Here is a 13,092-nt window from a genome sequence, read left to right as displayed (position 1 = left end):
AGGCTCCCCCTGTTGGTGAGGCTGCAGAGAGCAGACTCACCACCTTTTTGAGCTCAGTGTTCAGTGTTAGTGAGTCAGGCTGCTGTTCACTGGAGTTCCAGCAGCCTGGTGTGTTAACTATGCGTCTATGCATATGCACCATGCATCAGAATATTGTTTCAGATGTTATAAATGATCTAATGGAGAATGTTTCAGCACATAGAGCTTATAGTTTGTCAGCAGTGACAACATAACAATGCTGTAAATATAATCAATGTTAAGCTGAGACGTGTATGTGCAGCTAGTAGAAAGGTCAATAGGAGGCACCCTCTCCCTCTCTCTCTCTCTGAACTGCTCTGAGATTGGTCAAAGTCTTCTGTCATTGGAATTATTGATCAGTAACAACAAAAATTCACTTTGTAGCAACAATAGTGAATGGTGCTAAAGTGACATGGTGACATGGCGTCCACGTTTGTTGGGTGAACTCTGTCCCACAAACATAAGGTAATGTTTGAGCTAAAATGCACACATATTTGATTGGCTGGTGCTGCTGTTTAACACATGAGAAATAACTTCCATGTCACCTCTGCTGCAAATATTGGAACAGGGAATTTAAGTAATGGCACTTTACCAGATTATATTCAGGTTTATTAAATTTAACCTTTTACCTCATTCATCAACAATTTTTGAAACATTGTCGAAATGATTTAAGAATTATGCTCCACACAGTGTAGTGGTTAGCACTTCTGCTTTTGAAGACTGTAATATGAGAGTGAATGGTTGTTTGTCTGTGATGGACTGACACCCATGGTGTACCCTGCCTCTTGCCTGATGTCAGCTGGGTTTGGCGTCAGCTGGGATGTGGAGGATAAAATGGTAGAAGATGAATAAAAATGCACTTAAAACATGGACAAAATAATGCAAAATTACATAAGTGAATGGAAAATAGGAATAATGCAGAAAAATAGAGCAAAAATACAACTTTATTGACAAAGATCTGTATTCTCTGACAAAGCAAAACAAATTCCATCATTTAAATGTATTTATTTATTTATTTATTTAATATTTACAGAATCACAGTGATACTTGGGCGTAGCACGCCCTCATGTCGAGGATAAAGCGGTAGAAGATGGATGGATGTCATTGTAACAGTCAGTAATTTATTATTAATAATAATAATAATAATAATAATAATAATAATAATGATAATAATAATTAATAACTTTCCACCAGCATAAAGCAGAGATACATCTCACTGCTCTTCTTTGTGTGTTTAGTTTTCAAGCCCAAAACAGTATATAATCCAAAGCACATCAGAGTTGATAGTTTGTAACTGCAACAACAATACAACTACAGTGCCCTCCTATAGTATTGGAAAAGTGAGGCCAATTCCTTTATTTTTGCCATAGACTGAACACATTTGAGTTTGACATCAAAAGATGAATATGAGACCATAGATGTACATTTCAATTACTTCCAGGTATTTACATCTGGATCTGATACACAACATAGAAGATAGCACCTTTTGTTTGAACCCACCCATTTTTCATGTGAGCAAAAGTATTGGAACATGTGACTGACAGGCGTGTTGTGTTGCCCAGGTGTGTCCTATTACATTGTTTATTTAAACAATAAAAAACACTGAATGTCTATGCTTAGTTTCAGACTGCATTTAGAAGTGGAACCAACATGAAAACCAGAGAGCTGTCTATGGGTGAAAAACAAGCAATTGTGAATTTGAGAGAAGATGGGAAATCAATTAGAGCCATTGCACAAACATTGGCCATAGCCAGTACAACCATTTGGAATGTCCTGAAGAAGAAAGAAACCACTGGTGTACTAAGCAACAGACGTCGAACAGGTAGACCAAGGAAAACATCAGCAGTTGATGACAGAAACATTGTGAGAGCTGTAAAGAAAGACCCTAAAACAACTAGTGACATCAGCAACAACCTCCAGAGCAAGAGCGAAGGTATCACAATCTACTGTTCGCAGCACACTTCATGAACAAACGCACAGAGGCAAGAAGATGTAAACCACTCATTAGCTAAAAGAAAGGGAAGGCCAGGCTGGAATTTGTCAAAACGTACGGAGACAAGCTTCAAAAATGTTGGGACAGAGTTTAATGGACTGAGAGACTTTTACCAAAGTGATGGAAGGGCTAAAGTTTGGAGAAAAGAAATGATCTGCTCATGATCCCAAACATACAAGCTCATATTCGTAAGCTTGTGGCTTGGTCTTGCATGGCTTCTTCTGGGATTGGCTCATTAATCTTCATTGATGATGTAACACATGATGGCAGCAGCAAAATGAACTCAAACATTTTTTCTGCCAATTTAAAGAAAAATGCAACCAAACTGATTGGGAGATCATTCATTATGCAGCAAGTTAACAACCCCAAACACACAAAGGAGTTCATCAGGGGCAAGAAGAGGACGTTTTAGTCAATCTCCACACTAAAACCCTATAGAGCACGCATTTTACCTGCTGAAGAGGAGACTGAAGGGACTAAACCCCCAAAACAAATAACTGAAAGAGGCTGTGGTGAAACCCAGGAAGAGCATCACAGCAGAAGAATGCAAAAGTTTGGTCATGTCAGTGGGTCACAGGCTTAATGCAGTTATTGAAACAAAATATTAAGTCTTATTCACTTTAATCCTTTTAAACTATCTGTTCCAATACTTTTGCTCACATGAAAAATGGGTGGGTTCAAACAAAAGGTGCAATCTTCTATGTTGTGTATCAGATCCAGATGTAAATACCTGGAAGTAAAAGCTGTAATGTTCATCCATGGTCTCATGTTCATATTTTGATGTCAAACCCAAATGTTTTCAGTCTATGGCAACATTAAAAGCATTGGCCTCACTGTTCCAATACTATAGGAGGGCACTGTATATATGTCCAGAATATTTAAATATCTTTATACTTTGATCATGATGCATTCAGATGGCTTCTTCCAACAGTCTCTGCAGATTCCTCTGCACCTGCAGGAACAGAAATAGTGGGTCACGGTGAGAAAATCTGATGAGGAAATTGATGAAAATAAACTGATATCTAACAGAATAACAGTATCTGTCAGGTGCTGTAGTTTTGTGTGTTGGTGTGAAATGTCATTCAGTGGTGGATTAGAGGCGAACTCAGTAACACTTTAGATTAGGGAACACATATTCACTATTAACTAGGTGCTCACTACCATGCATAAATAGCACACTAGCCCTCTATTAGTAATTATTAAGCACGTATTAACACATGATTCTACATAAACTTATTCTACCTCTATTATGACATGAATTAAGATTTTAGTAAGCACCTAGTTAATGGTGAATATGTGTTCCCTAATCTAAAGTGTTACTGTGAACTCTTCTTACAGCTAATGCTGTCACCGCTGTGTGAGCAGATCGCTGACTATAAATGTTTGATTAACAGCAGTGTCTGGTTTCACTTTGGAAACTCTGGACTGAAGCGTTTCTGTAGGTTTAAAGGCATATTGTGAAAGCCAGAACATATGCAATATTGAGCTTTACAAGAGAGGATTCTGTATTGTATTACCCTTTAAGATTAATATTTTATAAATGTTTTTTTTTATATTTGATCAATATTTTGATATATTAGTATTGTGTAAATGTGACTCCAACTTATTAGTTTGCCAGTAACCCTGTTAAATGTACTGCTGTCTGTCTGTCTTGGCTCCATGTGTGCAGCGTGGGACTGTTGGCAGACGACATTTGAGTGATCAAATGTTTGAACAATTGAGTGCTCGTGTACTGAGAAACGCAGAGAGTCGTGTGGAGCTTATAGACTTGATCTGCATCGTGTGAACTCATTTGACAATGGTTTGAACGTAAGCAACATTTGTTTATATTTAAAAGGTTAGGCACTACAATCTTTAAAACTTGAATTCAGAATGTAAACAATGATGATTAAACAAATAACAACACATGTCAACATCCTTGATTCAGACCTGTTACTGTGAATAAAGATGGATGACAGGGCTGGGTCATACATCCAGAGGTTCACTATAGGGTCTGTAGGGTATGTGTGACATACATTTCTTAATCTACCTATTTCTGCGCTGGTCCACACAGAACCTGTATATCTGTTTGCTGTTTCCAGTCCTGTTGATAACATGTTCTTGTTTTGGTCCAACGAGACAATGAAGTAGAGCGTAACCATGGAAAATTGCTTGAGGTTATATGAGGAAGTCTGCCAGTACCCACTGGCTGCTACTGTAATGAAATATGAGACTGATGCAGACCCTCGTTTGAGTATTAATGGAACCCTGGACTTGTGTGCGCATGTGGAAATGTGTCTCTACAGACACAGAATGCAATAAATGACTGGCCGCTATAATAAATCATAAGCCCCGCCCAATTACATTTTACCTGGAACACCATATTCAACCAAGTGACTCACCTTCTCTAGTTTAATCAGGTTGATGGTCAACAATTCAGAGAAAAACTCAGTGTTCAAGTCAGCACTCCCTCGCAAAAAGTTGTTTCTGGAAGAAAAAAGAAAACACCACAGTGAGCATAAATCCTTAAATATCATGACATGTTTGAATACATTAACAAAACAATGGAACAATCACATTAACAGCAAATAAGTGATAATGAAGGACATTTCAGCAGGGATAGTGTAGCACCATACATATATTATTCCACAGCAACATCAATAATGTTAGAATGTCTTTCATTCATTGCATTAAAAACTCACTCTCTGGGGTGACTGAACTCTGTGATAGCACTGAGTGTCGACAGTGTCTGCTCCAACAAGACGATCTTAAAGGCCAGGTAACAGGAAGACAGGACAAGGACACACACTCTGAAAACACACATACACACGTAGTAAATAATAAAAATAGGTGATCAGTGTGGCTGAATGAATAAATGAATGGCAGCAAACCTACAGAAACATGTAAACAAACAGCAGAGTGTTGAGAGAAACAGGTTTGAGAGTCATGCTGTCATTCGTCACATCGGATCCTAAAACAGAAGAAATAAATATGAAGATATAAAACAAAGCAACAAAGACACAAAGCAAAACAACTACAAAAAGACACAGGAATCATGTTACCAGAAGCTTGTGTCTCATGCTGCTTGTTGTCTGAGCTCTGCTGCTTCTGACGGTGGCTCTTCACCACGTGCTGACTGTCCAGATGTTCAGGAGGTACTGAACTGTCTGCGTGATCTAACACATCCAGGAACGGAGGAACAGGGAATTCTACAGCAGTGTGAACAGGACAAGCTTAGCACATTTTTATCCTGCTGAGTTGTCCTTCACCTAATCAATAAAAAAAGAAACATATTTCCATGCCCACCACTGCACTGCCACTGTATACAAACAAACTGTCCAAGCTCTGGTAGTATTGCTTGACAGAGCCAGCTTTCAGATGAAGGATGCAGCAACAGAGGAAGAATAATAACAGCAAGAATCAAACGTTGCACACCGCAGGTTTAGTGGAGCATAACTGGAACACATGGATAAAATACATTTACTGTGTGGCTGATAAGATACATATCCTGTTACCCTCACACATGTGATGTATAATCATTTCAGTGAGAGGGTTGCTTGAATGGTTGGGATTTATATTTTTTCAGTTGACAAGACTACAACATTCATTCCTTCAGTGATGAGCAGTGTGTGTGAGTTATTTATTTAATAAAGTAAGCATGTTTGATGTGAACACAACCAGACCTGCTATCTTGTCGTAGTCTGGGGTTTGAGAATCGGAGCTGCTGCTCTCCTCCTCCATCTCCTGCCTCCTCTGCCTCACTGCTCCATCCAGGTCAGTAAAGTCACCTGGAAAACTCTACACACACACACACGCACACACGCACGCACACACCAAGACGCACACACACACACACACACACACACACACACATTAGCTATTGACTGGGTTAGCTGGTAAGATAAGATAATTGCAGTTTACTGCAGCACAGATACTAAATAAAGTGAAGGTAATAAATAGTAAACATTGGGAAACATTAAAGAATGATATGTAAGTGTTTGACTCACCAGAGGAAAGCGAGGTGATAGTGGTGTCCTCTGACCTCTGAAGCTGCTCTCTGCTGAGGAGGGGATGGGACTGCTGCATGGACTCCTCTCCTGCATATACAGTAGTACGTACATTTACACTTACAGGTGATGAGGAAGTGCTGGGTAGGTATAGGGTTGAAGAGATAAATGTGGAAGGAGGTGCAGCGTTCAGGAGGGAGTTGAGACAAGCTCTGTGAGGTAGTGAGGAGTTACCCGATGACTGGGAAAGTGCAGCTAAAGTGGGGAAGGATACAGCCAAGAAGGTGTTTGGTGTTTCCTCTGGACAGAGCAAACAAGACAAGGAAACTTAGTGGTTGAAGACATTCAAGCCTGGGAGATGAAGAAAATAGGCAGGAGTACTGGGAGTCTTGGTGTGTGGCAAAGTCAGAGGAAAAGGCTTGTAATGAGCTGTATGAGAGGCTGGACACTAAGGAAGGAGGGAAGGACTTGTATCAATTAGACAGAGAGACACAACTGGAAATGATGTGCAGCAGGTTAGAGTTACTAATGACAAAGACTGAAATGTTCTATCAAGTGAGCAGTGTGTTGAAAAGATGGGAGGAGCTGATGAATGAGGAAAATAAGAGGGAGAGGAGGACAGATGGAGGCGAGACAGGCTCATCCTGTGCAGAGGATTAGTAATGAGGAAGTGAAGAAGCAGAAGAAGGAGATGATGGAGATGAAGAGTGGAAAGGCATTTGGTCCAGATGACATACCTGTGGAGGTATGGAGATGTCTAACAGAGAAACCAGTCGACTTTTTGACCAGATTGTTTAACACAAACTTGGAGGACAGGAAAGTGTCTGAGGAGTGGAGAAGAAGTAGTGGTGCAGATTTTCAAGAACAAGGGCGATGTTGAAATTACAGAGGTATTAAGTTGATCAGCCACACCATGAAGATATTGGAATAAGTTGGTGAAGCTCAGTGAAGGAAAGAAGGGAACATCCGTGAGCAGCAGCATGATTTATGCCAAGAAAGGGGGTGGAGTGGCTCAGTGGTTAAGACCGGTACCCTGTGTGCGAAAGACATCATGGTCGCAATGGTCGCAAGTTGGACTCCACCCCTGAGTATGCAATTGTGCATACTGACACATGTAGAAGTTGCAATACTGCAGTCCATAAATCTGACTTCAACTCTATGCTTGTGTACATCTGAGTTCAGGGGTTTAGTTGGTGGCCATGTGAGGGGTCTGTCCTGTCTTACCTCCAGATGAAGACAGATGGACATCAGGAACTTGTAGGTGTTGTCTCTGGACAGCAGTGACACAAACACATACTGCAACAGAAAACATCATTTAAGAATCCACCTAGATGTTATTTGAAAGATGAAACAATGCCTCTGCTTTCTCACCCTGTCATTTGCCGTGGCAATCACCAGAGCGTTTGGCACCAGGATGGCAGTTTTGGTCTTCTTGATCTGAGTGACAGACATCACTGGGATGGCGATCTGAGATGGAAATACACCAGTAGAACAGCTGAGCACTGGGGGGAGTTTACTCTTTGTTGGTTCAGAATCACTCACTGTGTGTGTGTGTGTGTGTGTGTGTGTGTGTGTGTGCGTGAAGCGTCTCTGGTTAAAATGTTCATTATTTAAAACGTGTAACTTTAAATACATTCATATCATTGTGAAATTAGTTCACACAATACTGATTAAGAGGACTGTGTGTTTCTCCATTCATCAGTTTGATGTAGGATAAGCACTTGTTGCCTCCACCAACAACCTAACCCACACAGGTCTGATCATTCGACTTGACGGAGTCTCTTTTCAGTTGAAGAACACAGTATCAAATAATGCTACGTTGTTTCTCTTCACAAAGACCAGAGGCAGAATAAGAACATCAACAACAAACATCACCAATAGAGATTCACTGCAGCTTTAAACCAACACCAGTCTCACTCTATACAGTATATCACACTCTGTCCAATATGTCTAAACATATGTCTAATACAGACAGTTTATCACTGTGAAGTCTCAGTAACTTTGCCTTTATATACATAAATACAAATATACAATTGATTTGATTAAAGGGGGATAAAGGACATAAAAGTTCATCTTATTCTTCTTATATTATCTTTCATGACAACAATCCTCTCCATCCCAGTTTACCTTTGTGTCTTTACCAAACACCTTAGAGTGGAAACAGATCCAGTGGTCGGAGACAAACATTCGTCCCTGGTAGAGGATGTCTTTCTGCAGAGCACTGGTGTAACCTGATCAACAGGTAGAAATCAGCATGTTACTGAGGGAAATCTGCAAAACACCTCAGGTAAGAAAAAAAAAGGAATTAAAAAAACATGACACAATATTAAAACAATGAGCTTTATTTACAAGGTTTTATAATTTTGTTCAAGTAACTTTTTAAATAAATGGAAGTCAGTTACATTCAAACCATTGTCAAACTACTACTACTAAACTCAGTGTATATATACACACATATATATCTAAATTTAACCATATATAAATACATATTTGTGTATACAGTATATAATATATACACTACCAGTCAAGTTTTCCATTTACTTGAACAAGGAAGTGTGGTGTGTATCTATATATATGTGTATATATATATACTGTATATATACATATGAAAAATGTAATAACCAAAACACTGCTATATAGGTTGGCCTTTCGGACCCACACATCCACTGAAGGATTTGGACACAGCTATTAACTAAAACCTGGTTCAGATCATGAAAGACTTACTCTGCCTCAGCTGTTCCTCTTTGCTGATCTCCTTAAATATTTTATGGTACTGACAGTTGCTCTTAGAAAGCTGAAACACAACATATACGCACACACACACACACACACACACACACTCTGGTTAGGATATAGTGTGAGTGTGTTGCATGTTTGTAATTCACTAACACAGTATTGTCTAAAGTATAAAACCTATAACAATACAGTAGAAAGACAGTAAATGTTCAAAGTGTTTCAGTCATATTGTGCTTGTAAATATAACATCATTCTGAACATGATCCCTTCATAAAAGGACCGTGACTATTAATCAACACAGGCAGCAATGTTAGAACAAGACTTATGTATGCTTCAAGACTCTAGATTCTTCAGATTGTCCTATACTTGATGATGATGCAACATCAATACCAGTGCTGAATAGAGCTGGCACTGGGACAACTGTCTTTAGAGAAAGCTTAAACTGACTTGACCAGTGTCTCAAATTGGACATCTACTGTGTGACACATAAGAAGATCCATAAGATGTTTCCAAACTTTATCAGAACATAAGCTTATACCTTCTTTTTTAAATATTTTCAGGTATTGTTGACCAAGAAAAATTGAGAACCTCTGGTTTTGTCTGTTTTATCAATCAATTCATTATGAGTTGTGTAGTTTGGCCCACACACTCAATGCAATTCATTCTGTCATTTTTAGTGATTGTCATCATGTAGATTAGAATGTTGGAAAATGCTCAGTCAGCAGAATTGATGTGGGATCTCACTCAGCTGCATGAGAGTGACTACCATGCTGTAGTTTCCCCAACTGAAAGCTCACCTGGCTGTATTGAGGCTTCTTCCTGTCTGTCTTGGTGTCTGGGTCTGTCTGCACCTGAGTCAGCATAGAGTGGTCAAAGGTCTTTGACCTGCAGTAAAATCGATACAGAAGCAGATGAGTTAGTGTGTTATGCAGCTGGGCCAACATTATATCCAGTGTATCAGATAAATGATGTCTGTGCACTGCCCTCTGGACACACATTCAAGCATATTATTTAATTAATTAACAGTAAAACTGAGTTGAATAAACCTAACGCTGCAAAACAAGATGACACACAACCAGCAACCATGCAGTTTTACCTGGTTTCACTCATGATTGTTACACATCCCAGCAGTCACAATGTTAATTGAGGGTAGACTCAAACCAGGATAGTCTGGGGGACTCGGTTTGTTTGGGTGGGAAATGCCGAAATATTTCACCACCATTTGGTTTGGTTAAAACAGGAAGACAAGGAAGAAAAAAGAGGCAGAAGAAATCCTGGCTCATCGATTGGCCAGGACTGAAAACAGAAATCCATACCCTTCAGCCAGTGGAGCAATACCAACTTTATGCAGTCTTGGGGTTTCTGTTTTTACTTTGGTGTTTAAACCCAATGGGTTTTTCACAAGAAGCTGCCCAGCATGAGCATCTGTGGTTTACCTGACTAACGCTGGTTTCTTCCTGCTGTAGAGTTCGTGATCAGCAGCCTGCTGAGGCTCACTGATCGTCCTACCATTCTTCTGATGCTCCTCAGCCATGTTCTCTATATCTGAACTACAGAAAACAACAGTCAGCAAATGCAAATGTGCACAAAATGTTAAACAACATTTGTACTCAGTGTTTTTGACTTGTAATGTGCTGTTCATCTGTGTTAATTCAGATCGTTAGATCCAAACAAAGATTCTTTCTCGAGCAGCAGCGCTAATAGACGCTTGTTAATCTAATCTCACCTCCAAAGACAATTACTCTCGTTTACACATGATGGATCAAACTGTATGTGATTAAATCAAAGGGATGAATAAAATGAATTCTGACCCTCAGCACAGGAGGAATTGTTTCCGTTGACTGACATATTAGATTGATCAGCAATGTGCGCTTGTTGTTTTTTCGAGGACAAGCAGCTGCAGCTACAGATTTAAAATATGCCAATGTCATAGTTGATTAAAAATGGCAGAGCTGTTTTACTGTTTCTTACACAAACAAGACAAACAAGCATGTGTGACACATCTAAAGTGACCAGTGATGTGTTATGGTGAATTCAAATGGGGTCATGTGTTTATCAGATGAGTCCATTTGAATGCCACGCTCCATCCGTCTTCTCAAGTGGACAAATACAAGATATTCAATATATTATTAGCACACTAAACTCAAGATTGCTGTATCTAAAAGTTAATGCTGCAAAAATAGAATATAAGCAATATAAATATAAATGAGCTCAAGTATAGAAAGTCAGACTCTGAAATGGAAACATTGTCTTTAAATAACGTTAAATATATCTCTGGCTTTCCTGTTGTGATTTCTGTCACTATTGCTCGACACTGATACACATTGATAGGGTTAATGTTTGCTTTGATAAGCTGTTGTTGTAAGGTTGGTTCACAGTGTTGGCAGAAATGAAAGTGTATGTCTTCAGTTTGCTTGTTTCTCCCAATCACCGTCTAAGACATAGAGTTTACGTGAAGTACGACAGGTCGTATGAAGCACTGACACGTGTGTGCTGCGTGAGCTCTGACTGAAAACATTGCCCCCACAAACAAAAACAACGGATTTGCTTGATGGAAAAGCTGAAATATTAAAATTGCTTACACTGTTTCAGCTTTATCTTTATCTAACAGAAAAACAGAGTTTGCATTGCTTTGTGAATTACTCACTCCCCCATCAAAGCCCATAACAGAAAATCACACTTCAAAAAACCTGACTATCCCTTTAATGTGAATAGAAGTAGAAAACTATTGAGCTAATTTGTGAGGAGTGATCCGAGCTCAGTGTTTGCCTGTTTTAGAACTAACAGAGATTATACCACCTCAACCTGGACTTTATGACTATGACTGTTAAAAATAATCTGTTATAATCTGTTTGTGTGTTTGCATCAGACACTTACTGATAATCCCTCTCCTCCTGCTTTGAGGCTCCTCTGTTACACTTCCAGGCATCGTCCTGAGACGTCAGATGGCTCACACACTGTTCTGTCATCATGTTAGACTTTATTCCTGTACATGTCCTGGTACTAGTCGTGCATGTCCCGAAAAAGCTGCCCAGAGAACTGTGATCCTGATCTTGTGCTGCTTCACCTGTCTGTGGGAGTGTCTGCTAAAGGTCTCACATGTCACAGCCAATCAGAGGATAAGACATGATAGTCTACGTGGTGTGTGTTTAAACCTTTGATCGGTGACATTTTAGCCAGCTTTCTTTGAAATGTTTCATGTATTTTCACCTCGGAGCTGCATTTCTTTCTTTTTGTTCACAGGGCAGATCCTGTGGAGGTGTTTGGTGTCATTTGGAACTTAATGCAATTTCTATGTTACTCTTTCTGGCTCAGTTTAAACAGGAACAAGTTGCTTCTCTTTATTCATTGTTCACCTTTAACAGCCCAAACAAAGCGACACTTGTTCCTGCAAGTTTTTGCCACCCGTTTTTGTTATTGTTAGTGTTTTGTCTTTTTTTTCGACTTTTTTTCTAAAAGCATAAACTAAATGAAAATGGACATGAACTTATGTGGGGTTGTAAGTCACACATTGCTATACACTCATGTGTGCCATGCTTTATCATCTATTTTCCTCTAAATGGGAACATAATTTACATGAGACCATATGCTGTTGACCTGAAGACCTGAATCTATTAATTCATCAGGAAAATATTCACAGTTATAAATCAAGTGAGAAAGAGAACTCATTTTCCCATAGACTTCCAGAGTTATTATTTACAACTAGTAATTCTCTCCAATGGTCATCGGGGACATCCTATACTTCTTGATTTATATTTTCAGTCACTATAGTTCCAGGTTTTTCTCAACACAATATCTATATTGTAAATAGGTCTTGTTTAGAGACTAAAGGGCTGTAAAGTAATGAAATGGAGAAGTTGGTGTGACATTTCAGTCATGTGACTTCACTTTTAACTTTTACAGATGTTACCATTTAGTGCATAAAAACAGGCTCACAACAATGGAAAGACAAGTGTGTGTGTGTGTGTGTGTGTGTGTGTGTGTGTGTGTGTGTGCCTGTGTTCACAACATGTCTGTCGATTGTTATTGTGACCTAGTAACTCAGATTACCACACACACACACACACACACACACACACACACACACACACACACATGCACACGCACACGTTGGACATTCATGACTTGAGGGGACATTGCATTGACTTACATTCAATTCCTGGAGACTTACTCTAACCTTAACCACACTTACTACTGGCCCAATCCTAACCTGACCCTAATTTTAAAATGTAGTAATTTACGTTATGGGGACTTACTTTTTGTCCCCACAAGGAAGACAAGTCCCCACAAGGAAGACAAGACACAGTGACTGTGTAAACAGGTTTAGGTCCCTACAACATTAGCAATACCTGGACACAC

At 39.4% G+C, this 13,092-nt stretch overlaps 1 protein-coding gene across 1 annotated transcript; it reads right to left on the bottom strand.

Annotated features, from left to right (window-relative positions):
* Positions 1–2,734: 2,734 nt before the first annotated feature.
* On the bottom strand, positions 2,735–11,812 carry LOC122769001 (GRAM domain-containing protein 2B). The gene is made up of 14 exons (XM_044025250.1): positions 11,611–11,812; positions 10,170–10,283; positions 9,531–9,618; positions 8,722–8,791; positions 8,125–8,228; positions 7,369–7,464; positions 7,222–7,293; positions 5,998–6,087; positions 5,674–5,788; positions 5,053–5,199; positions 4,886–4,961; positions 4,693–4,800; positions 4,393–4,477; positions 2,735–2,963 (listed from the first exon to the last, which is right to left on the bottom strand). The coding sequence occupies exons 1-14, from the start codon at positions 11,703–11,705 to the stop codon at positions 2,922–2,924; spliced, it is 1,302 nt and encodes a 433-aa protein (XP_043881185.1). The 5' UTR covers positions 11,706–11,812; the 3' UTR covers positions 2,735–2,921.
* Positions 11,813–13,092: the final 1,280 nt, after the last annotated feature.

The sequence above is a fragment of the Solea senegalensis genome, linkage group LG5, assembly GCF_019176455.1.
Source record: "Solea senegalensis isolate Sse05_10M linkage group LG5, IFAPA_SoseM_1, whole genome shotgun sequence".
Taxonomy (NCBI): domain Eukaryota; kingdom Metazoa; phylum Chordata; class Actinopteri; order Pleuronectiformes; family Soleidae; genus Solea; species Solea senegalensis.
The sequence above is the reverse complement of the archived record's forward strand: the minus strand, read 5'-3'. Positions and strand labels throughout refer to the sequence as shown.

Excerpts from the sequence above, each read along its gene's own strand:
- LOC122769001 (XM_044025250.1), bottom strand. The coding sequence starts at position 11,705 with ATGATGACAGAACAGTGTGTGAGCCATCTGACGTCTCAGGACGATGCC. Across the intron at positions 9,619-10,169 it reads AAGAAACCAGCGTTAGTCAG|GTCAAAGACCTTTGACCACT; the intron begins GTAAACCACAGA and ends ATTTTACTGCAG. Across the intron at positions 5,200-5,673 it reads AGACTACGACAAGATAGCAG|AATTCCCTGTTCCTCCGTTC; the intron begins GTCTGGTTGTGT and ends ACACTGCTGTAG.